This window comes from Miniopterus natalensis, chromosome 18 (assembly GCF_054644295.1).
Source record: "Miniopterus natalensis isolate mMinNat1 chromosome 18, mMinNat1.hap1, whole genome shotgun sequence".
Lineage (NCBI taxonomy): Eukaryota > Metazoa > Chordata > Mammalia > Chiroptera > Miniopteridae > Miniopterus > Miniopterus natalensis.
In genome coordinates this window covers 39,864,100-39,888,399 of record NC_142098.1, presented here as the reverse complement: position 1 = coordinate 39,888,399, position 24,300 = coordinate 39,864,100, and the positions used below count along the sequence as shown (strand labels likewise).

The following is a 24,300-nucleotide window of genomic DNA, read 5'->3' as shown; positions in this document are numbered from 1 at the left end:
AAGAGAGAGAGACAGAAACATCAATGATGAGAGAGCCACCGATCTAGCCCACAACCCAGGCACATGCCCCGACCAGGAACCGAACCCGATCGCCTGGATCCCAGGTCGACGCTCAACCTCTGAGCCACGCCCGGCCGGGCAGTACACGATTGTTTAACCACCCTGTTGTACACCCAAAACTAATACAAAATAATATTGAATTGTAAACTGTAAATGCAAAGTTAAATTTAAATTTAAAAACAGAGACACCCTTCCGCCTGTGGGGATGGCGAAGGGGTGCAGTAGGCCTTCGGAACTGACCATGGTGGGGGAGGTGCAGTGAGCAACAGCTCCGAAGTTTACACCCCCAAAATGAGCATTAGCAATTCTATGGGAATTTCACCTCCACAAAATTTCATCATTAGTTTATCTGTAAAAGACACACACACACTCCTCTCCCTCAGATGGATTCTGCGGCCCTCCTTGAATGAAAAAATAGTTGCCTCCTTTCCCCAATACTTTAGTTTGGGGTCTATCAGGATGGGGGACCTTGTGCTCTGAGGGGTGTCAGCCCAGTCTCTCCATCTGCCCCTGAGGCCCATCTTGCCTGGCACAGGTTCTGGGGAAATTTCCTCTTCTGCTTTCCTGTCTATACCTTGTGGCTTGTGGTGAGGGAGAGTGTGTGTGTGTGTGTGTGTGTGTATGTATGAGAAGAGAGAGAGAGAGCGAGAGAGAGAGAAACATGGATATGACAGAGAAACATTGATCGGTTGCCTCTCTTTCGCGCCCTGGCCCAGGACGGAAACCCCAACCTAGGATAAGCCCTGACCAGGAATCGAACCCACAACCTTCTGGTGTATGACGGGATGATACTCCAACCAACTGAGCCACCCGCCCAGGGTTATTTATTTACATCTTTATTGTCCTTCCAAAGAGATTTCTTATTTCTGCCACTGAGGAAGTGCATCAGATATTTTTGTGAGGTACATTTCTGAATATTCCAGGAATATAAGTTTTGATGCTAATGGCAATGGCATCTTTTATACCACCCTATTTTTTGTTTCTCGCTGTGATAGAGGAACACATTTAAGTTTTGTAATTCGATTTTGTCTCTAGGAACCTTGCTAACTCTTCTTAAGCCCCCTAAATGTATCTGCATACACTTGTGGACTGTCTAGATGTAGTCATTTGTTAAGAAAGGCAGCTTTACTTTCTTTTGAGTTGTCATAGCTTTCACTTACTGTTCTCGTCTGTCTAGACTAGGACCCGCTGCTACTGCATTAGGTGTGATGTTTGCTGCAGACACCCCGTATCGTGTCTGGTGAGGAAAGTCTCCTTTCCTCCTGGTTGCCTGTGAATTTTATCATGAATGCCTTTGAAATCGTCCAGTGCTCACTGTTTCATCTCCTGAGATTCCATCGGGTTTAATCCAGGGCCAATGAGGAACACAGAAGCCCCACCGTGTATTTCAGCCTCGGGAATTTAATGTGAGGAATTTGTTATGCTGATGCTGGGACACAAACGGAGCAGAAAGAGAACATGTGCTGTCAGCCTTGGTGGGGCTTTGAAAAGGGACCGAGCATGTGAGGGGCCCTGAGGGTGGAGTTCCCTGAGCTTCGGGCAGCCAACTGGCTGCTGTGCTGAGGTCCCCGACAAATGGGGCGAGATCTCCCTTCACACATCCCGTGCTGAGCGGGCTTGTGCGCCCTCCCTCTCCCACGGACCTCAGACCCCGGAAGCCAACACATGTGCACCCCGTGCCCCCAAAAGCCTTCAGAGCAAAAGGCTAAATGCTCAACTTTTCCCTTGGGTTCCAGCCTCCACTGGAGTTGGGTCTCAATTCCTTTCTCTTTTGCCGGCAGTTGGTCTAAATAACTATTAAAATTACTCTTTCCCAGAAAGTTCCATGGTTTCAGCTAGAGGGTGGGTCCCCATGAGTCACCAGGACCTGCTCTGACTGACATGGCCCCTGGGTGACTTCCCTCTGGACTTAAACACCACCTGTAAGGCGATCCCTTTTGGGTTGACACCTGGACAAGGCTCTCACCCTTGGGGGCCCTGGTATTGACCTGCAGGGCTGGGGTGGGGGTGGGGGAGGTGAGACAGGATGATTTCTCCATTGCCACCCCACCCCCCAAGTCCTGTGGAGCCCAAGTTCCTCTTCCAGCTGGAGCACAGCTCTCCCCCAGGGCTTCCTGTTGGCGTATACTCGGCCCCACCCCCCAGCTGGGCATCTCCCTCGGACCCAGGGACCTGGACTGCTCTGCCCTGTCAGATGCAGACATGGTGCCCCTGCTGCTGCTGCCCCTGCTGTGGGGGGGTGAGTGGGCCGAGGGAAGGGGGGCTGGGCAGGTGGGGGAGGGGCAAGGCTGCAGCTGAGCCTCTGTGTCCCCCCAGGGTCCCTGCAGGAGGCACCAGGCTATGAGCTCCAAGTGCCAGAATCAGTGACAGTGCAGGAGGGTCTGTGCGTCCACGTGTCCTGCTCCTTCTCCTACCCGAAGGCTTTTCAGGGTTCTTCTAACAAACTCTACACCTACTGGTACCGGTATGGGGACAGCCCATACTATCCTCATCTTGTGGCCACAAACGACCCCCAAAAAACAGTGAAGAGAGAGACCAAGGACCGATTCCTCCTCGGGGACCCCTGGGACAAGAACTGTTCCCTGACCATCAGAGACGCCAGGAGGAGTGACACAGGAACCTACTTCTTCCGAATGGAGAGAGGAAGTGTGAAATATACTTACCAAGATAAGCTGCGGAATTTGCAAGTGACAGGTATGGCAGGGGCTCAGGAGAGAACCCAGGGACATGGGACCCTGTCTTAGAACAGGAACAGGACGCTGGGACACTCCCTGTTCAGGCCTTGGGCCAAGGGTGGTGGGAAGAGGCCCAGGGCCTGGGGTGAGCTGAGGCCCTGAGGCTGGGTCCCTCTCAGGGTCACGCTCTGAGTCCCCACTTCCTGGAGCCCAGGCACCTGCCTCTCTTCTCAGCCCTGACAGAGAAGCCCCACATCCACTTTCTGGAGCCTCTGGAGTGTGGCCGCCCCACTCAGCTGACCTGCAGCCTGCCAGGGTCCTGCAAAGGGGGAAGACCTCTCACCTTCTCCTGGGCGGGAGCCGCTGTTGACTCGCTGAACCCCCAGACCCTCAGCTCCTCGGTGCTCAACCTCACCTTGAGATCCAGTGACCATGGCACCAACCTCACCTGTCAGGTTAATCGCCAAGGATCTTTGGTGACCACGCAGAGAACCATCCAGCTCAATGTCTCCTGTGAGTGCCTGAGGGGTCGCTGGGTCCCATGAGGCAGGAGGGCCAGAAGGAGGTCCAGTCCCGGGATCCCTTTCCCAGAGGGTTTTGGTGAAGTAAAGCTCCACCCCTTCCGCTTAGCGGACTCCTGGGGCAAAGGGCAAATGTCCCTGCTGGCCCTCACCGCATTTTCCCTCCCCAGATGCTCCTGTGTTGACGATGAGGCTTTCCCAGGGAAACTGCACAGGTCGGAACGATTCTCTCCTCTGTGGGGATGGGAGGGGAGCTGGATCTCTGCCAGCTCAGGTGTCAGGGCTTAGAGATGAGACTTCCTCCCTCACCCTTCCCCCCCGTGTGGCTCTGCCCCCTGCACCCTCACCAACGTCTCACATCCACGGGGCCACTCTTGCTTTTGGCTGCTCTCTGCTCCTTTGTCAAGTCCTACGTTTATGTTTCATTGCGGCAAAGCACACGGAACATACCATTTACCATCTTTGCCATTTTTAAGGGGGCAGCTCAGCAGGGTTGTGCAAGATGGAATTTCTTCCATCTTCCAGAACTGAAACCGAAACCCCCATCAGACTCTAACTGCCCATCCAGTCTCTACCCGCAGCCCCTGGCATCCGCTTCCGCTTGCCATCTCTAGGGTAGTGACAACTCCGGGTTCTGCATCTTCCTGCTCTCATTTCTAGAATTCCCCTGTGCCCTCCCCTCCTTCTTCATCTCGGATCTGGTCATTTTCTGCAGGAGCCCTCACTGGTCCCACTCCCCACAGCTCCACCTGGGCCTCCTTCAATCTCTCTGCACTTTCCCAGGCTTGCCCGTCTCGTCTGTCTCCACCTGAGATCCTTCCTCTGTCCTGACCCACAGCTTTAACCCGGCCACAGACCTGCACAAGTAGGCACCTCATTTATTTTCTTTCTTTACTAGTCCTCACTTGAGGATATTTTTCCATTGATGTTTTAGAGGGAGTGGAAGAGAGGGAGGGGTAAAGAGAACGGGACAGAGAGAGGAAGAGAGAGAGAAACACTGATGTGAGAGAGACACACCAATTGGCTGCCTCTTGCATGTGCCCTGACCGACCAGGGCCGGGGATGGGACCTGCAATCCAGGTATGTGCTCTTGACTGGGATTCGAACCCGTGACCCTTTGGTGCTCGGGCAAGTAGGCGCCTCTTGCCGGTGCTTCTCAATTGCCCCGGGATCACACTTAAGCCAGATGTGGTGTGACTCACTGTAGACGACTCCCTTTCTCACCAGCCGCACCCCGAGTCAGTGAGCCTCGGAAACTTCACTTCTCAGATCACTTCCCTCTTCTCCTTGCCCTTGGCCCCAACTCAGTCCAGTCTTGTCCTCAACCCTGGACCCCGTAGCCTCAGCCTGCTCCTCAGCCTCCCTGCCTCCAGTCTAATCTCCCTGGTGCAGACCCCACGTGGCCCAGCTGGATCTCTGTAGACTCAGCACCCATCCTCTGCTTCCCTGCGCGTAGCTCCCTGCTGTTCTCTGGAGAGCCCAGGGCACACCCTAATGCCCTCAGCCAGGCACTCAAGGCTCTAGGTTTCTGACCCTGCCTCCTCTCCACCGCTATCGAGCCCTTGCTGCTCCCTGGCCTCCTGCCACTTTGCAGGTGTGGATGCATTTCCTCTTGCCTGCTGCGCGGACTAAACCCTTGACGCATCTCCCTCTGAGCTGCCCACCCACGACTCACCTGTCCAACCTCAGCTCAGCCCAGCCCCCATCTTCCTGGTAGCCTGGCCTGACAAGCAAAGACATTGTGTCTCTTATTTCTGTTTTTCTGTTTTGTTTGTTTTTTTAGTTTCTTATTGATTTCAGAGAGGGGATGGGAGAGGGAGAGGCCGATAGAAACATCGAGGATGAGAGAGAGCCCATGGATTGGCTGTCCCCTGCATGCCCCTACCTGGGATCTAGCCCACAACCTGGGCAGGGTCACTGTCTCTTGAGTCACCTTCTGTGTACCCCTCCACAGCCCCCAAGACCCTGAGCAACCACACGTCCCTGACTGTCCTGGAGGGCCAATTCGTGTGCCTGGTCTGCATGGCTGACAGCAACCCCCCTGCCATGCTGAGCTGGTTCCTGATGGGAAAAGCCATGAGCCCCTCCCAGCCCTCAGAAACCGGGATCCTGGAGCTGCCCCATATAGGGGCTGGAGAGGGAGGGGAGTTCACCTGCTGGGCACAGCACCGGCTGGGCTCCCAGAAGGTTTCCTTCAGCCTCTCTGTGCAGAGTGAATGCAGGACGGGTGCTGGGGCCGGCTGCTGGTCAGGTGTTGGGGCTGCGGGTGGGACTGAGACCTGGGACACACTTCACTCCCTCCCTCTCCCCAGGAAGCCCGCATTCCGGCAGACCCATGACTGAGGAGCAGCAGGGCTCCTGGCCCCTGGTCTTCACCCTGCTCAGAGGGGCCCTCATGGGCGCTGGCTTCCTCCTCACCTATGGCCTCACCTGGCTCTACTACACCAGGTGAGGAGGTCTGTCTCTCTACACCGGGGTTCATTGGTTGTCCCCGAGTTCCAGGGGGGCTGAGCTGTCTGGCTCTGCCTGGAGTTAGAGAGAAAGTGGCCGAATCTCTGAGCTGAGACGTGTGTTGGCTCCGCAGGTGTGGAGGCCCCTGGAGAATGAGGCAGAGTTCCTGACCCAGTCTCCCTTCTTGTCAAGACGGGACTGAGGTGTGGGACAGTCGTGGGACATCAATGTCACCGTCTCCCTGGGAACTCTTGACTAACCTGTCTCAATTGTACTCCTGGGATTTTAATTTGTGGAAGGGACTGAGTGACAACAAGGAGAGACACTGTCATTGAAAGATTTTTATCACTTTCATTTCCTGTCAGGTTCCCACCCTCCCACCCACCTCACGCCAGGCAGGACCACAGGGGAAGCACCGGGTTTCCTCAGGATGTGGGCGCAGGTGTGGGGAAGCCTAGCCAGATCCCTTATTGGGGTTTCCATGGGAAATACAAGGCAGGGCAGGGTGCGCAGTTTAGGATCAGCTAGTAGGTATAAATCTGGGGAAGCTGGGCCTGCGGGCATGGTGTCTATTTGCCTGGTCCCAGGTCCTGGGTGATTTAGGGCAGGTTGGGGTGGCTGGGGAACTTGGGCTCAGGATGGGTTGGTTTGCATCTGAAAGGCTGTTCCTGGCAGAGTTCTTTGCTGTCTCTGAGAATGGGCTAGCCCTGGGAGGGGCTGTCTCTCTCCTTGGCCTCAAAGTGGTGTAAGATGTCAAAACTTCATAAGGTACAGAAAATAAAAAGTCATACACACCACTGACTGCCCCCTGGTTGCTGCCCACGCCTCTCCTATTTGACCCGTTCTGTGTGTGTCGGTCCTGCCCACCCACTCCCCAACCCGCTGCTCCTCTCTCCCCATCCTCAGGCCCAGGAAAGAATAGAATTATTTGGGGCCTTAATCTCCCGTTGCCTAGAAGTTACCTGGTTAACACCTGAGCCTCTCGTCTCCCAAACTTCCCCATCAAAGTAAATGTCCATACACAGCAGAGTTAGGGGCACAACTCTTCTTCCCCAGTTCAAAGATACCTACCTTGCCATGATCACTATAAAAAACCCCAACATGGAATTAAAAATAAAAATTTTATTAATAGGACATAAAAATTGAGTTTACTATTTAGTGAGTGTGGGAGTTTCTTGAGCCAAATTGTGGGATTCTGAGACTGGCTGTGATTAAGTGAATGGTTCTGGGCCAGGCCGGTCATGAATGTGAGCCGTGAATTCTTGCCTTTCCTCTCTCGAGTTTCACTGACTCTAGATCCAAAGTGCACAAAGCAGAATCAAAGTCTACCTTAGGTTCTGGGGGACCAGCAAATCTGCCCCTGCTCCCTAAGCTCTAGAATCTCTCAGATGTTAGAGTAAAAATCAGGAGGTACTTGTTCCCATGGGCAGGGTCTGGTGTGAGACGTATTCTAGACCAGGAAAATGCTGACTGAACTGGGTTCAGCAGAGATTGGGCTTGGCCTTGGCTTTCCATCCAGGACCTAAATGAGCCAGACCCTTGCTGAGGAGCTGAATTAAAAAGACACCCTTTGCAGTCGCCCTGGGGATGCAAAGCGCAGGACAGGGAATGTGGACAATGATATTGTAATAACTATGGGCGGCGCTGGGTGGGTGCTGGGAATACTGGGGGGAGCCGCTGTTGTACACCCAAAACTAATACAAAATAACATTGAATTGTAAACTGTAAATGCAAAGTTAAATTTAAATTTAAAAACAGAGACACCCTTCCGCCTGTGGGGATGGCGAAGGGGTGCAGTAGGCCTTCGGAACTGACCATGGTGGGGGAGGTGCAGTGAGCAACAGCTCCGAAGTTTACACCCCCCAAATGAGCATTAGCAATTCTATGGGAATTTCACCTCCACAAAATTTCATCATTAGTTTATCTGTAAAAGACACACACACACTCCTCTCCCTCGGATGGATTCTGCGACCCTCGAATGAAAAAATAGTTGCCTCCTTTCCCCAATACTTTAGTTTGGGGTCTATCAGAATGGGGGGCCTTGTGCTCTGAGGGGTGTCAGCCCAGTCTCTCTGTCTGCCCCTGAGGCCCATCTTGCCTGGCACAGGTTATGGAGTAATTTCCTCTTCTGCTTTCCTGTCTATACCTTGTGGCTTGTGTTGAGTGAGTGTGTGTGTGTGTGTGTGTGTGTGTGTGAGAGAGAGAGAGAGAGAGAGAGAGAAACATCAATGTGAGAGAGAAACATTGATCGGTTGCCTCTCTTTCGCGCCCTGGCCCAGGACGGAAACCCCAGCCTAAGTATAAGCCCTGACCAGGAATCGAACCCACAACCTTCTGGTGTATGACGGGATGATACTCCAACCAACTGAGCCACCCGCCCAGGGTTATTTATTTACATCTTTATTGTCCTTCCAAAGAGTCTTCTTATTTCCACCACTGAGGAAGTGCATCGGATATTTTTGTGAGGTACATTTCTGAATATTCCAGGAATATAAGTTTTGATGCTAACGGCAATGGCATCTTTTATACCACCCTATTTTTTGTTTCTCGCTGTGATAGAGGAACACATTTAAGTTTTGTAATTCGATTTTGTCTCTAGGAACCTTGCTAACTCTTCTTAAGCCCCCTAAATGTATCTGCATACACTCATGGACTGTCTAGATGTAGTCATTTGTTAAGAAAGGCAGCTTTACTTTCTTTTGAGTTGTCATAGCTTTCACTTACTGTTCTCGTCTGTCTAGACTAGGACCCGCTGCTACTGCATTAGGTGTGATGTTTGCTGCAGACACCCCGTATCGTGTCTGGCGAGGAAAGTCTCCTTTCCTCCTGGTTGCCTGTGAATTTTATCATGAATGCCTTTGAAATCGTCCAGTGCTCACTGTTTCATCTCCTGAGATTCCATCGGGTTTAATCCAGGGCCAATGAGGAACACAGAAGCCCCACCGTGTATTTCAGCCTCGGGAATTTAATGTGAGGAATTTGTTATGCTGATGCTGGGACACAAACGGAGCAGAAAGAGAACATGTGCTGTCAGCCCTGGTGGGGCTTTGAAAAGGGACCGAGCATGTGAGGGGCCCTGAGGGTGGAGTTCCCTGAGCTTCGGGCAGCCAACTGGCTGCTGTGCTGAGGTCCCCGACAAATGGGGCGAGATCTCCCTTCACACATCCCGTGCTGAGCGGGCTTGTGCACCCTCCCTCTCCCACGGACCTCAGACCCCGGAAGCCAACACATGTGCACCCCGTGCCCCCAAAAGCCTTCAGAGCAAAAGGCTAAATGCTCAACTTTTCCCTTGGGTTCCAGCCTCCACTGGAGTTGGGTCTCAATTCCTTTCTCTTTTGCCGGCAGTTGGTCTAAATAACTATTAAAATTACTCTTTCCCAGAAAGTTCCATGGTTTCAGCTAGAGGGTGGGTCCCCATGAGTCACCAGGACCTGCTCTGACTGACATGGCCCCTGGGTGACTTCCCTCTGGACTTAAACACCACCTGTAAGGCGATCCCTTTTGGGTTGACACCTGGACAAGGCTCTCACCCTTGGGGGCCCTGGTATTGACCTGCAGGGCTGGGGTGGGGGTGGGGGAGGTGAGACAGGATGATTTCTCCGTTGCCACCCCACCCCCCAAGTCCTGTGGAGCCCAAGTTCCTCTTCCAGCTGGAGCACAGCTCTCCCCCAGGGCTTCCTGTTGGCGTATACTCGGCCCCACCCCCCAGCTGGGCATCTCCCTCGGACCCAGGGACCTGGACTGCTCTGCCCTGTCAGATGCAGACATGGTGCCCCTGCTGCTGCTGCCCCTGCTGTGGGGGGGTGAGTGGGCCGAGGGAAGGGGGGCTGGGCAGGTGGGGGAGGGGCAAGGCTGCAGCTGAGCCTCTGTGTCCCCCCAGGGTCCCTGCAGGAGGCACCAGGCTATGAGCTCCAAGTGCCAGAATCAGTGACAGTGCAGGAGGGTCTGTGCGTCCACGTGTCCTGCTCCTTCTCCTACCCGAAGGCTTTTCAGGGTTCCTCTAACAAACTCTACACCTACTGGTACCGGTATGGGGACAGCCCTTACTATCCTCATCTTGTGGCCACAAACGACCCCCAAAAAACAGTGAAGAGAGAGACCAAGGACCGATTCCTCCTCGGGGACCCCTGGGACAAGAACTGTTCCCTGACCATCAGAGACGCCAGGAGGAGTGACACAGGAACCTACTTCTTCCGAATGGAGAGAGGAAGTGTGAAATATACTTACCAAGATAAGCTGCGGAATTTGCAAGTGACAGGTATGGCAGGGGCTCAGGAGAGAACCCAGGGACATGGGACCCTGTCTTAGAACAGGAACAGGACGCTGGGACACTCCCTGTTCAGGCCTTGGGCCAAGGGTGGTGGGAAGAGGCCCAGGGCCTGGGGTGAGCTGAGGCCCTGAGGCTGGGTCCCTCTCAGGGTCACGCTCTGAGTCCCCACTTCCTGGAGCCCAGGCACCTGCCTCTCTTCTCAGCCCTGACAGAGAAGCCCCACATCCACTTTCTGGAGCCTCTGGAGTGTGGCCGCCCCACTCAGCTGACCTGCAGCCTGCCAGGGTCCTGCAAAGGGGGAAGACCTCTCACCTTCTCCTGGGCGGGAGCCGCTGTTGACTCGCTGAACCCCCAGACTCTCAGCTCCTCAGTGCTCAACCTCACCTTGAGATCCAGTGACCATGGCACCAACCTCACCTGTCAGGTTAATCGCCAAGGATCTTTGGTGACCACGCAGAGAACCATCCAGCTCAATGTCTCCTGTGAGTGACTGAGGGGTGGCTGGGTATTAAAACTGGCGTGTGTGTGTGTGTGTGTGTGTGTGTGTGTGTGTGGAGGAGGCTGAGCTAACCTGAGGACATGTTTGCATGGATGGGAGTGTAGGCTGGAAGGGGCCAGAAGGACAGCATCCCACCTTCCCAGATCCCACAGTCCCTCCCTGGGTTCGGGGGTGATATCCTTCCTTCTCTCGCCTCTGAACCGGGGCCATATCTTTCTGTCCCAGATGCCCCTCGGAACCTCACCATGGGACGCTCCTTCAGAAATGTCACAGGTAGGAAAGAACCTCACTTCTTGGGAGCTGGGACCTGCCCCTGGGCTGTGGTGGAGCAGAGGGGGGATCCTAGTTTGAATGGGATCAGACATGGGAAGGGCAAGGATGGGAATCATCAGCCTAGTGCCTCAGCTCTTGTAGGTGGCTGCCTCCACCTGAGTTTCCTCTCTCTCTGTCTCTCTCTGTCTCTGTCTCTCTGTCTCCCTCCCTCTCTCCACGTCTCTCCCCTAAGCCTTTGAGATTCTGCAAACCACATCCCTTTCCATCCTGGAGGGCGAGGCTTTGCATCTGCGCTGTGTGGCTGACAGCAACCCCCCTGCACAGCTGAGCTGGTTCCGGGGGTCCCCAGCCCTGAACGCCACCCCCATCTCCAGCACTGAGATCCTGGAGCTGCCTCGAGTGGGGACTGCAGAAGAAGGAGAGTTCACCTGCCAAGCTCAGAACAGGCTGGGCTCCCAAAATGTCTCTCTCAGGCTCTCTGTGCTCTGTGAGTCAGGAGGATCGGGAAGCACCCAGGGAGTGGGCGCCTGGGTCCTAGAAGGGAGGAGGAGCCGCTGACCCTTCTCCTCTCTCCCCACAGACCCCCCACGGCTGCTGGGACCCTCCTGCTCCTGGGAGGACCAGGGTCTGACCTGCAGCTGCTCCTCCCGAGCCCAGCCGGCCCCCTCCCTGCTCTGGCAGCTGGGGGAGGAGCTGCTGGAGGGGAACCGCAGCGAGGCCTCCTACACCGTCACCTCCCACTCGGCAGGGCCCTGGGCCAACAGCTCCCTGAGCCTCAGCGGGGGGCTCAGCCCCAGCCTCAGACTCAGCTGCGAGGCCAGGAATGACCACGGGGCCCAGAGCGTCGCTGTCCTGCTGCTGCCAGGTCAGGGGGCCTCTCGGGGCAGAGGCTCAGGGAGACAGGAATGGGTCAGAGAGCAGGTGGAGCTGGGGGAGAGGGGCTGCGGCCTGGACGGGGGTGATTGCTGGGACAGGGCCCTCCATCTGCTGCCCAAACAGAACCTACCGGGGGTTCTGCAAGGAGGTGGGAAGAGGGGAGACTGAGCCCTGCGAGTGGTGGTCTCACGCCCCTCCTCTCTGCAGGGAAGTCGGTGTCCCAGGTGGGAGCGGTTCCTGCGGCTCTCGGAGGTGCTGGTGCCATGGCCCTGCTGGCCCTGTGTGTGTGTCTCATCTCCTTTTGCATGTAAGCTTCTGTCACAGGACAACAAGGAGCTGTGTCCTAGGGAGTGTGGAGGGAGGTCACTGAATCTCACAAAAATGGAGCTTAGGACATCCAGAGGGGACATATTTGGGCGGGGGAGTGGTAGCAGCTTTATTGAGGTAAAATTCCCATATATTTAAAGTGCACAATTCAATAGCTTTTACTTCAGTCGCAGAGCTGTGCACGCATCACCACAATCAATTTTAAAACTTTTTCATGACCCTGAAATGAAAAGACAAGGAAAGAAAGTAAGACACGGCACATCCCTTCGTCGGCGGCCGGCCTCCATTGTCCCCCAGCCCTTCGGCAACCACTATTTCCTGTTTCGCGACATGTGCCCATTCTGACATTTCACATAAATGGAATTATATAATACACATTTCTTTTTGTGACTTTTTTCATATTGCCTGATATTTTCAAGGTTCCTGTGTCAGAACTTTATTCCTTTTTATTTCCAAATAGTATTCCAAGGTTTGCTGGGGGCACATTTTTGTTGGTCTGTTCATTGATGGACATTTGGGTTGCTTCTGCTTTTTGGCTATCACAAATAACATGGTTGCGATCACTTGAATACAAGTTTCTGAGTGTGAGAGGAGCCTTCGGTGATGAAAATTCAGTCTTGCCCAAACACCTGGTCATCCAGGGGGACAGAGTCCTCACCTGCATGTCAGGAGGGTCCCTCAGTCTGGTTCCAGGGTCTGGATGCCTCGTTGTCTGTCATGCAGTGGGGGCCTCCTGCCCACCTGTGCCTGAGCCCTTCTGGCTGCTGACTTCTTTCCTCAGAGTGAAAGCCCTCAGGAAGCAAGCAGCCGGCAGACCAAAGGTCACGGGTGATGAAGACCCTGTCATGGGCACGGCCACCTGGGTGAGTGATGTGGGTGTCTTCTCACGCAGTGGAGGGAGGGCTGGGCATGTCCATTGAACGAGTCCACACTCAGCTCCTTGGCATTTCCCTAAACCTGCTCCTTTCTGATCACTTCCCGGAGCCCATGCCAGCCTTCTGCCCCAGCCATCCTGACCACCGAGCCCACCTGACTTCTCTGATAGGCACAGGTTGCCAGAAACATCTCCCCAAGACTGTAACTTTCTATCCATTCTGCGTGTGTTGCTTCACCTCCTCAGCTCAGTTTCCTCATCTGTAAATGGGGATAACAGTGTCATTGACACTGGTTTTTCTGTGAGGATGAAATGTGATTAGTAGGCCTTCAGTATGGTCTAATCAGTTGTAGTATTACAAAATCTTTAATGCATGAGAGAATAGTTGAGTTCATAAGAAGCGTGTGGAGTGAGAGGATGAATGGAAAACTGTTCCATCAGCTCAACTTCCCCTTGGGACCGTGTCTGCCTTAATCTTCTCTCACTCCCTTCTCTCCCCTTCACTCAGGGCCCCCAGCAAAATCCCAGACCAGACAGGCCCCCAGAACAAGTGTCACCTGCTGAGCATGACCCTCTCTCAGGGGAGCAACAGGAGCTCTACTATGCCAACCTCAGCTTTGAAGGGATGAAGCCGCGGGAGCCTCAGGACCAGGAGGCCACCAACACCCACGAGTACTCAGAGATCAAGACGACAAGCAAGTAAGGACTTGCTCAGAGCTCGGTCCTGGCCGGAGGCATCACAGCCCCTCTGGGGGAAAGAAGTCAGAGACTCATTGGTGAAGCACGAGATCTTGTGGCATGACTGCCACTGCTGTGCAGGCACCCCTGGCTGAGCGGAAAGAAGACAGGTGATGGGGTTACAGAACTTGGGGGCTCATAGGCAAGCTTCAGTGCTTCCTAAGGCATTGTCATCAACCGATCCACTTTCATTTCTCGGTGCCTCAGTTTCCCGTTCTGTGCAGCACAGGCCATGCATCCTACTCAACCGTGGTTGTGAGCATTAAAGGCGTTAACACACGGAAATCAACAGCGAGTGCTCAGGGCTTGCTGGTCTCTCTTATTTATTTTGACAGAAAGGTCCTGCTGGAACGTTCCCCTGAAGCCGGCGGTGATGAGACACAGAGGGCAGGCTGACAGCTTGTTGGTGCCATTTTCCATCCCAGAACTCTTCAAAGGCCCCCCAGGGAAAGACCAGCCTCCCCGACCTGGACTTCGGGCCCTGTAGCATCTTATCGCCTCTCTGGGGTCACCTGGCCTCATTTTCCCCTGTCCATTCTCCCAGCACCTCCTGACCTCCAGTCCCTTCCCTGTGCCATTTACGGCCCCCACATGGATCTTCCCAACAGCCTGTCCACCGTCACCAAAGCGGACAAGGTAGTTCTTCACCAAAAAGGACTTATTCAGGGGGAAGAGACAGGCACGCGAGGCAGCGAGCGCAGCCAAGGCGAGCAGCTGGCACAGGCTGCGCCGGACGCAGGAAGGAAGCCCTTTTACGGAGGGGAAGAGGAAGTTAGGGGGCGGGGCTATTAGGACCATAGAGCTCTGCCCGTAACCATAGAGAGGCGCCTGCAGGGCTCTCAGCACGACACAGGGTGCGAGAGCTCCCCCCACAGGCCCTCCCGAGTCCTGCCTTGGTTGAGGTCTCCGGGCTACATGTGGACAAGCGCGAGAGTTGACCCTGACTCTCTCCTCCTGCACAAACCCCTTCCTGACTCCCTGGCTTTAGAAAGTACAGAGCAGGCATCTTCCCCTGTCATTTATCTACTCCCCCACCCTCTCCTCGCGGCCCTCGTTCCTTCAGTCCTCCATGGAAGTCTTCGCAATTTCAGATCCCTCTCCAGGAGGCCATGCCTTCTTGCTTTCATCTGGCTTACACCATCCTGTCCTTCAAACCTGAGTTTGTTTTTTTTTAGTATGTATTATTGAGATATAATTGACATATAACATTATACCGGATTCAAAGGTCCAACTTCATGACTTGATGTATGTCTATATTGCGAAGTGCTCACCACAACACGTCTTGTTAACATCCATCACCACTTTGATTTACACACCATTTTTCATGAGATGAGAATTTTTCGCAATTCTCTCTCTCTCAGCCATGTACTCTCTTAGCAATTTTCAAATATGCAACACAGTATTCTTAACTACATTATTGTAGTTAATAGTATTAATACCTACTATTATTAACTACAGTCACCATGCTGTACATTACATCCTCATGATTTAATAACTTTATAACGGGGAGTTTGTACCTTTGACCACCTTCATTCATTTTACCCACCCCACACCATCTGCCTCTGGCAACCACCAACCAGTTCTCTGTATCTTTGAGTCTGATTTCTTTCAAAGTTTCTACACCTAAGTGAGATCATACGGTACTTCTATTTCTCTTTCTGATTTAGTTCACTTAGCACAGTGCCCTTGTGGTCATTCCATGTTGTCACAAGTAGCGGGATTTCTTTTTTTTTTTTATGGTAGTGTAATATTCCATTGTATCTATCCCACGTTTTCTTCATCCATTCATCACTGGCCACATAGGTTGTTTCCACATCTCAGCTATTGTAAACAATGCTGCAAAGAACATAGGGGTGCTTATGTCTTTTTAAGTTAGTGTTTTTATTTCCTCCAAATAAATACCCAGAAGTGGAGTGGCTGGGTCATGTGGCAGCTCTATTTATAATTTTTGAGGAACTTCCATGCTGATTTACATAGTGGTTTTTCCAATTTACATTCCCAGAAACAGTGCTAGATGGTTCCCCTTTCTGAACATTTTTGCCAGCACTTATTATTTCTTGTCTTTTTTATAATCCTGGCTTTGATTTGCTGGACGGATCAGTGATGTGGATTTTGGGGGCACAGCCATGGAAATCCTGCTTTCTTTAGCCCTCTAGCTTTCACTAGACAATCTTCATTGTAATACGTGAAGAGTCTGGGTGGGTGGGGGTGGAGCTGGTTACCACTCGTTCACTTGTGCCCGGGGCAGGGGAAGACTCAGGTTTTGTGGAGCCTGATATTTATAGAAATGTTGACATCACTGTACCAAAAAAATACAAAGTGTCGCAGACATGGATTTTTCTGAAATGAGAAAACACATCAGAACAAGTCACAAAAGTGAAAATGCTTAAAACCAAAATATAAGACAATTGAGGAAAAGTACAAGCTGTTTTTGTTAGCCGTGTGGCACACCTGTCTGGCACACCTGCAAAATACATGTTCCCTACAATTTTTTTAAACCGTCACCCAAGGGTATGTTTATTGATTTTAGAAAGAGAGGGGGAGAGAGAGAGAGAGAGAAAGAGAGAGAGAGAGAGATCGATCAATGTGAAACAGAAACATCAATCGGTTGCCTCCTGAACTGACCACTACAGGGGATGGGGCCCTCAACCTAGGTATGTGCCCTGACCAGGAATGGAACCCACAACCTTTTGGTGTATGGGGCAACCCTCCAACCAACTGAGCCACAACACAATTTTTGACTGATACTCTTTGATTGCCTTTTTATAGGAGATTAATTCTGTCACATAGGAATAAATGTTTGTATTATATGAATAAATATTAATTATTATAATAATATTATATTTATATAATACAGAGAATAGAAAGAGAATTCAATACTTCCTTCAACATGGATGATTGACATTTCTTTTTTCCTGTATAGTTAAAGAAACTTTCTTTCAATCACACAACTTGTTATTGGGTGCCTGAACTGTTTCACATCCTTGTAAAATTTGGAAAATTGTTTATCAAGGTTCTTTCTTTCTTAAAATAGCAGTAGGATTGCAGGTTAATTCCACACATCACTGGAGCCCTTGCTGGGCTTTGAAATGGGACTGAGTACATGAGGGGCCCTGAAGATGGAGTTTCCTGACCTGTAAGGTGGCAAATTCGAGGCTAGGCTGAGGTTCAGCCTTTGGGGTCCCCCAATGGGATGATATCTCCCTTCACATATAGTGGATTGAGGGGCCTGTGTGCCACTGCTGACCCACAGACCTTCAGGCCCTGGAAGACCAATGTGTATGCTTCCCCTGTCCCCAAAAAGCCTTCAGAGCAAAGGACTTTAACTCTCAGCTTTCCCCCTGGGTTCCACCCTCCACTGGAGTTGGGTCTAAATTTTTCCCCCTCCTGCCAGCGCTTGAGTTATCTAAAGAAAATTTAAAGTTATCTTTTTCTAGAACATTCAGTGGTTTCAGCTGGAACATGGGTCTCCCCCCAAGCCACCAGGACCAGCTCTGACTGAGATGGTCCTCTGGGCAACCTCTCATCTTAAACATCATCTGAAGGTGGTCACTTTCGGATGCACATCTGGACAAGCCTCTCAGCCTCTGGGGCCTCAGTATAGTCATCTGCAGGGTCTGGTGGAGGGAGACAGGATTATTTCTCAGCCACCACCACAACGCTCACAACTTGTGGAGGCCAAGTTCCCCTTGTAGGCCTGCCCACAGCTCTGTCGCCCAGGGCTTCCTGTGGGTGCACTCTAGGCCCCACCCACAGCTGGGCATCTCCCTCCCTGACCCAGGGACCTGGACTGCTCTGCTCTGTCAGATGCAGACATGGTGCCCCTGCTGCTGCTGCCCCTGCTGTGGGGGGGTGAGTGGGCCGAGGGAAGGGGGGCTGGGCAGGTGGGGGAGGGGCAAGGCTGCAGCTGAGCCTCTGTGTCCCCCCAGGGTCCCTGCAGGAGGCACCAGACTTTGAGCTCCAAGTGCAAGAATCAGTGACAGTGCAGGAGGGTCTGTGTGTCCACGTGTCCTGCTCCTTCTGGTACCCGACGGGTTTTCAGGGTTCTTCTAACAAACTCTACACCTACTGGTACCGGTATGAGGACAGGCCATACTATGGTTATCCTGTGGCCACAAGCAACCCCCAAGAAACAGTGAAGAGAGAGACCAAGGACCGATTCCTCCTCGGGGACCCCTGGGACAAGAACTGTTCCCTGACCATCAGAGACGCCAGGAGGAGTGACACAGGAACCTACTTCTTCCGAATGGAGAGAGGATATATAAGATATACTTACCAAGATAAGCTGCTGAATTTGCAAGTGACAGGTACAGCAGGGGCTCAGGAGAGAACCCAGGGACATGGGACCCTGTCTTAGAACAGGAACAGGACGCTGGGACACTCCCTGTTCAGGCCTTGGGCCAAGGGTGGTGGGAAGAGGCCCAGGGCCTGGGGTGAGCTGAGGCCCTGAGGCTGGGTCCCTCTCAGGGTCACGCTCTGAGTCCCCACTTCCTGGAGCCCAGGCACCTGCCTCTCTCCTCAGCCCTGACAGAGAAGCCCCACATCCACTTTCTGGAGCCTCTGGAGTGTGGCCGCCCCACTCAGCTGACCTGCAGCCTGCCAGGGTCCTGCAAAGGGGGAAGACCTCTCACCTTCTCCTGGGCGGGAGCCGCTGTTGACTCGCTGAACCCCCAGACCCTCAGCTCCTCAGTGGTCACCTTCACCCCAAGGTTCCGGGACCATGGCACCAGCCTCACTTGCCTTGTCAAACGCGAATGGTCTAGGTTGATCACACAGAGAACCATCCAGTTAAATGTCTCCTGTGAGTGCTGGACAGATGGATGGGTCCGTAGGGGTAGAGGGACTAGTGTACATGCATGCTTGTGTGTGCTTACACTTGTGTGTGTGTGTGTGTGTGTGTGTATAGAGTAAGAAGGCATAGAGGCTGAGCTAACATGAGGACACTTCTGCATGGAGGGGCCCACAAGGAGAGCATCCCACCTTCTTGGTTCCCACTGCCTTCCTTGGGTTCAGGTCATCTTCACTCCTGCTTCTCCCCTTGAGGCTGGGCCATATCTTTCTGTCCCAGATGCCCCTCGGAACCTCACCATGGGACGCTCCTTCAGAAATGTCACAGGTAGGAAAGAACCTCACTTCTTGGGAGCTGGGACCTGCCCCTGGGCTGTGGTGGAGCAGAGGGGGGATCCTAGTTTGAATGGGATCAGACATGGGAAGGGCAAGGATGGGAATCATCAGCCTAGTGCCTCAGCTCTTGTGGGTGGCTGCCTCCACCTGAGTTTCCTCTCTCTCTGTCTCTCTCTGTCTCTGTCTCTCTGTCTCCCTCCCTCTCTCCACGTCTCTCCCCTAAGCCTTTGAGATTCTGCAAACCACATCCCTTTCCATCCTGGAGGGCGAGGCTTTGCATCTGCGCTGTGTGGCTGACAGCAACCCCCCTGCACAGCTGAGCTGGTTCCGGGGGTCCCCAGCCCTGAACGCCACCCCCATCTCCAGCACTGAGATCCTGGAGCTGCCTCGAGTGGGGACTGCAGAAGAAGGAGAGTTCACCTGCCAAGCTCAGAACAGGCTGGGCTCCCAAAATGTCTCTCTCAGGCTCTCTGTGCTCTGTGAGTCAGGAGGATCGGGAAGCACCCAGGGAGTGGGCGCCTGGGTCCTAGAAGGGAGGAGGAGCCGCTGACCCTTCTCCTCTCTCCCCACAGACCCCCCACAGCTGCTGGGACCCTCCTGCTCCTGGGAGGACCAGGGTCTGACCTGCAGCTGCTCCTCCCGAGCCCAGCCGGCCCCCTCCCTGCTCTGGCAGCTGGGGGAGGAGCTGCTGGAGGGGAACCGCAGCGAGGCCTCCTACACGGTCACCTCCCGCTCCGCAGGGCCCTGGGCCAACAGCTCCCTGAGCCTCAGCGGGGGGCTCAGCCCCAGCCTCAGACTCAGCTGCGAGGCCAGGAATGACCACGGGGCCCAGAGCGCCGCTGTCCTGCTGCTGCCAGGTCAGGGGGCCTCTCGGGGCAGAGGGTTAGGGAGAGAGGAATGGGTCAGAGAGCAGGTGGAGCTGGGGGAGAGGGGCTGCGGCCTGGACGGGGGTGATTGCTGGGACAGGGCCCTCCATCTGCTGCCCAAACAGAACCTACTGGGGGTTCTGCAAGGAGGTGGGAAGAGGGGAGACTGAGCCCTGCGAGTGGTGGTCTCACGCCCCTCCTCTCTGCAGGGAAGTCGGTGTCCCAGGTGGGAGCGGTTCCTGCGGCTCTCGGAGGTGCTGGTGCCACGGCCCTGCTGGCCCTGTGTGTGTGTCTCATCTCCTTTTGCATGTAAGCCTCTGTCACAGGACAACAAGGAGCTGTGTCCTAGGGAGTGTGGAGGGAGGTCACTGAATCTCACAGAAACGGAGCTTAGGACATCCAGAGGGGACATATTTGGGCGGGGGAGTGGTAGCAGCTTTATTGAGGTAAAATTCCCATATATTTAAAGTGCCCAATTCAATAGCTTTTACTTCAGTCACAGAGCTGTGCCCCCATCACCATAATCAATTTTATGTTGTTTGTTTTTTATTAATTTCAGAGAGAGGAAGGGAGAGGGAGAGAGAGAAACATCAATGATGAGAGAGAGTCGTTGATGGGCTGCCTCCTGCATGCCCCCAGCTGCAGATGGAGCCCACAAGCCAGGCGTGATGCTCAACCACTGAACCAGGACGACCTGGCACCCCAATCAATTTTATTTTTATTTATTTATTTATTTATTTATTTATTTATTTATTTATTTATTTATATTTAATATATATATCTTTATTGATTTCAGCAAGAGGGAGAGAGAGAGAAAGAAACACGAGGATGAGAGTCACTGATTGGCTGCCTCCTGCACGCCCCCCACTGGGATTGGGCCTGGAATCCCGGCATGTGCCCTGACCGGGAATCAAACCATGATCTCCTGGATCCTAGGTTGATGCTCAACTGCTGAGCCACGCCGGTGGGGCCACAATAAATTTTAAAACTATTTCATGACCTGGGCATCCAGGGGGACAGAGTCCTCACCTGCATGTCAGGAGGGTCCCTCAGTCTGGTTCCAGGGTCTGGATGCCTCGTTGTCTGTCATGCAGTGGGGGCCTCCTGCCCACCTGTGCCTGAGCCCTTCTGGCTGCTGACTTCTTCCCTCAGAATGAAAGCCCTCAGGAAGCAAGCAGCCGGCAGACCAAAGGTCACGGGTGATGAAGACCCTGTCATGGGCACGGCCACCTGGGTGAGTGATGTGGGTGTCTTCTCACGCAGTGGAGGGAGGGCTGGGCATGTCCATTGAACGAGTCCACACTCAGCTCCTTGGCATTTCCCCAAACCTGCTCCTTTCTGATCACTTCCCGGAGCCCATGCCAGCCTCCTGCCCCAGCCATCCTGACCACCGAGCCCACCTGACTTCTCTGATAGGCACAGGTTGCCAGAAACATCTCCCCAAGACTGTAACTTTCTATCCATTCTGCGTGTGTTGCTTCACCTCCTCAGCTCAGTTTCCTCATCTGTAAATGGGGATAACAGTGTCATTGACACTGGTTTTTCTGTGAGGATGAAATGTGATTAGTAGGCCTTCAGTATGGTCTAATCAGTTGTAGTATTACAAAATCTTTAATGCATGAGAGAATAGTTGAGTTCATAAGAAGCGTGTGGAGTGAGAGGATGAATGGAAAACTGTTCCATCAGCCCAACTTCCCCTTGGGACCGTGTCTGCCTTAATCTTCTCTCACTCCCTTCTCTCCCCTTCACTCAGGGCTCCCAGGAAAAGCTAGGCCCAGACATGCCTCCAGACCAAGCGTTGCCTGACAAGGATGCCTCTCCATTGGGGGAGCAACAGGAGCTCTACTATGCCAACCTCAGGTTTTATGGGATGAAGCTGAGGGAGCCTCAGGACCAGGAGGCCACCAGTACCTATGAGTACTCAGAGATCAGGACGACAAGGAAATGAGTACTCGCTCAGAGCAAATTGAATTATCTCTAGCAACCACGAAAAGCAGAAGAAAACAAATACTGTGTTTAAACATCACATTAAAATTTATGCTCAGTGGAGATCATTTAAAAATGAGAAAGTAATACAGATGTTTTGGAGCAAATAAATGGGGAGAAGCATTGCCTGTAGTGTAAAAATATAGGTTTTAAATTCCTGACAGTAATAACAGCTAAGTCCAAAGTGGTCATGGTGGCGTAAATGGATTTTACATTTCTTAAACAGAGAGGTTTTTGTTTACTAAGTTAATTAGGATGAAGTAAATTTTATGCTAATGACTCTACAAATAGAATCAGAATGTGTAAGTTACCAACTAGAAGTAGTTATAAGTGTACTGTGGCCCTGGCTGGTGTGGCTCAGTGGGTTGGGTGTTGTCCCATGAACCAGGAGGTTGCAGGTTCACTTCCCAGTCAAGGGCACATGACGGGGTTGCAGGTTTGATCCCTGGTAGGGGGCATGCAGGAGGCAGTCGATGGATGTCAAGCTCTTACGTTAATATTTCTCTCTCTCCCTCTCCCTTCCTTTCTCTCTAAAGATCAATAAACTATTCTTTTTAAAAAAAGTGTACTGGGAAAACTTAGTAAATCAGAAGAAGGCAATATCAAAGGGATAAAGTAATATGGAATTGTTGGCACATATATAAAATAAACATAGTGTGGGATACAACTGGATAAATGCTTCAGTTAAAAACAGAGGGTCAGCTTGGATTAGTATTCTAAGTATATGCTCTTAATAATACATTCATCTAAATGATAAGGATAGCAAATGTCAAAAAGTCAAAGGAGACGAGATTATGTACTATGCCAACATAAATAATAAAAAAACTGGAGTAGTCCAAGTAAGGTCATACAAAATACATGTTACTACATCATGTTACTTACGTGAATTTCCGAGGCAACTCCCTTGTTTAAGAACAGATATGAAGGTGCTATGCTCACAGGCAAAGGCAGGAAAAAAGATGGCCCCAAACATCATGGGTGGTAACCTATGAGGAGGCTTGGATAGAATGGGCAACCGAGAGACATTCTGAGGCTCCTGGAGCCTTCATGACTTGAGAGGTGATCACATAATGTAAACTATAAATATATATTTATATAATATAAAATATACTTGTAAGATATATTATATATTTACACTATATACATACATTTTAATAACATGAGATACAGTATAATAAATTATAATATATTATGAATTATTATAATTATATTTATAATACACACTTATATAATATACACTATAATAAATATATGAGGTTTACACAGAAACTATAAGTATGTTTTCCACAGCAAATATATGTAAAAATATTTCAGGCAAGGAAATGTCTTATATTCTGATGGTCATCTTTTGTGGAATAATTTGAAGGAAGAATAACACTATTGAAAGAGATAGTGACAAAAAGTTAATAAAAACAACTAAGCCTTCTCGACAGAAACTGTGAAGGATGAGACAACAATAAAGTTGAAAACACCTGTGAAGGACAATGCAGAAGCAGTTAATAGGTGAGAGACTGGGGGGAGGGGTCGGCAAGGTGAAGCCCCCAGGGGGCAGAAGTGGGTTGTGGAGAAGCAGGGACGGGTATACCAGATGGAAGGACCTTTCTGAGCAAAGGCAGGAGGCCCAGCACAGCCTGCCTTGTCCTGAAATTGGGAGGGAGGTGTGGCTAGGGTTGGGTAAATGCTGAAGAGACATTAGCAATGGGGCAGTCGAGGTCCCCAAGGCTCCTCCCTGTCCTCACAACCGCCCCAAGGTCACCTCAGGCCAATGGTGTTCTGTCCTGTTATACAGACAAGGAAACTGAGGCTCCACAGGATGTTCTGCTTCACTCTGAAGTCAGTGTCAAACCTGCTTTGTTCACCTTTGAATCTCTAGCACGCGGCCCAGTGTGCAGCCAAGGCAGATGCTCACGTTTATTTATGACTGCTTCGAGTAGCTCAGCCTCCCCTCAAATATAGTTTATTTTGTAAGGTGAATTCCTATATTGCTAGTGCAGGGGAGAAAACATGCAAACAGCTAACAGTCTTTCCAGCCTCTGGGCAGTAAACACATATGGTCAATATTTCTTTTAGTCATTATGAGTGCCTGCAAATTCTTCCTCTTTATGTGCTGCTTCCTCCCAGGCTCCTGTTTCTCCTTAGCTGGCCTAACCTTTCCCCCAAACTACCCTTTTTGTATATCACACTGAGATCTTAATTCTTAGTGGTGGCCTGATTATCGTGGCAGATCCCCTGAGACATGCAGCAATTCAATGGGGAACTTCCTCTTTTAGGGATATTTCAGTCTCAACGCTGAGTGGAACCCACCGCTTCAGTAACAGTGAGCATGCTGCTGGCACCACAGGTTCAAAGAGTAAGGCCCAGAGGGGTGAGAGGAAAAGCACAGATGCGAACCAAGCCCGCTCCACCCCTTCTCCTGACTTTCCTCCCCAAGAGGGCCCGGGCTTTTCTGAAGCCCCACTGACTTAGGTGCCCTGCTGGCCTAAGGCTTGGGACCTTGGGCTTGTGAATTGAGATGCTTGGCAGAGCTGAGCCCCTGCTGCTCCAGAATCGGGACAGAGCCACCCTCTGGCCAGGGGCTCCCCAGGTGCACGGATTGCCCCCTGGAGGCCCGGCCTTGACTTGTCTCATGTGGAGGGGAGAGGCTGGGGAATGAGGCTGGTGACATTCTGCCCTACAGGACAGAGGTGCAGCCAGATGCCCCCTCAGTTTCCCCCTCATCCTAGGGAAGAGGGGTCTTAGCTCCAGAGCCACAGTGCGTTT

The 24,300-nt window shown here is 52.1% G+C and overlaps 3 protein-coding genes across 14 annotated transcripts; all 3 read left to right on the top strand.

Moving 5' to 3' along the window:
• The first annotated feature begins 2,235 nt into the window (after positions 1-2,235).
• On the top strand, positions 2,236-5,708 carry LOC107540452 (sialic acid-binding Ig-like lectin 14). The gene is made up of 6 exons (XM_016217222.2): positions 2,236-2,299; positions 2,377-2,754; positions 2,970-3,248; positions 3,427-3,471; positions 5,211-5,468; positions 5,569-5,708. The coding sequence occupies exons 1-6, from the start codon at positions 2,263-2,265 to the stop codon at positions 5,706-5,708; spliced, it is 1,137 nt and encodes a 378-aa protein (XP_016072708.2). The 5' UTR covers positions 2,236-2,262.
• A 3,738-nt stretch (positions 5,709-9,446) lies between these two features.
• Positions 9,447-13,669, top strand: LOC107540432 (sialic acid-binding Ig-like lectin 5). Of its 7 annotated transcripts, XM_087826886.1 has the most exons (10): positions 9,474-9,510; positions 9,588-9,965; positions 10,078-10,091; positions 10,156-10,459; positions 10,702-10,749; positions 10,982-11,236; positions 11,330-11,614; positions 11,833-11,932; positions 12,734-12,815; positions 13,335-13,669. In XM_087826886.1, the coding sequence occupies exons 1-10, from the start codon at positions 9,474-9,476 to the stop codon at positions 13,527-13,529; spliced, it is 1,698 nt and encodes a 565-aa protein (XP_087683012.1). In that variant the 3' UTR covers positions 13,530-13,669. The 7 variants fall into 7 exon arrangements, with proteins under 7 accessions (XP_087683018.1, XP_087683017.1, XP_087683012.1 ...); XM_087826892.1 differs by lacking the exon at positions 10,078-10,091 and having other exon boundaries at positions 9,447-9,510; positions 10,181-10,459; XM_087826891.1 differs by lacking the exon at positions 10,078-10,091 and having other exon boundaries at positions 9,447-9,510; positions 10,181-10,459; positions 12,734-12,824.
• Positions 13,670-17,352: 3,683 nt separating this feature from the next.
• Positions 17,353-21,502, top strand: LOC107531761 (sialic acid-binding Ig-like lectin 5). 6 transcript variants are annotated; one of them, XM_087826894.1, is made up of 10 exons: positions 17,380-17,416; positions 17,494-17,871; positions 17,984-17,997; positions 18,062-18,365; positions 18,633-18,680; positions 18,913-19,167; positions 19,261-19,545; positions 19,764-19,863; positions 20,707-20,788; positions 21,308-21,502. In XM_087826894.1, exons 1-10 carry the CDS (start codon positions 17,380-17,382, stop codon positions 21,500-21,502), a joined length of 1,698 nt encoding a protein of 565 aa, XP_087683020.1. The 6 variants fall into 6 exon arrangements, with proteins under 6 accessions (XP_087683025.1, XP_087683024.1, XP_087683020.1 ...); XM_087826899.1 differs by lacking the exon at positions 17,984-17,997 and having other exon boundaries at positions 17,353-17,416; positions 18,087-18,365; XM_087826898.1 differs by lacking the exon at positions 17,984-17,997 and having other exon boundaries at positions 17,353-17,416; positions 18,087-18,365; positions 20,707-20,797.
• Positions 21,503-24,300: the final 2,798 nt, after the last annotated feature.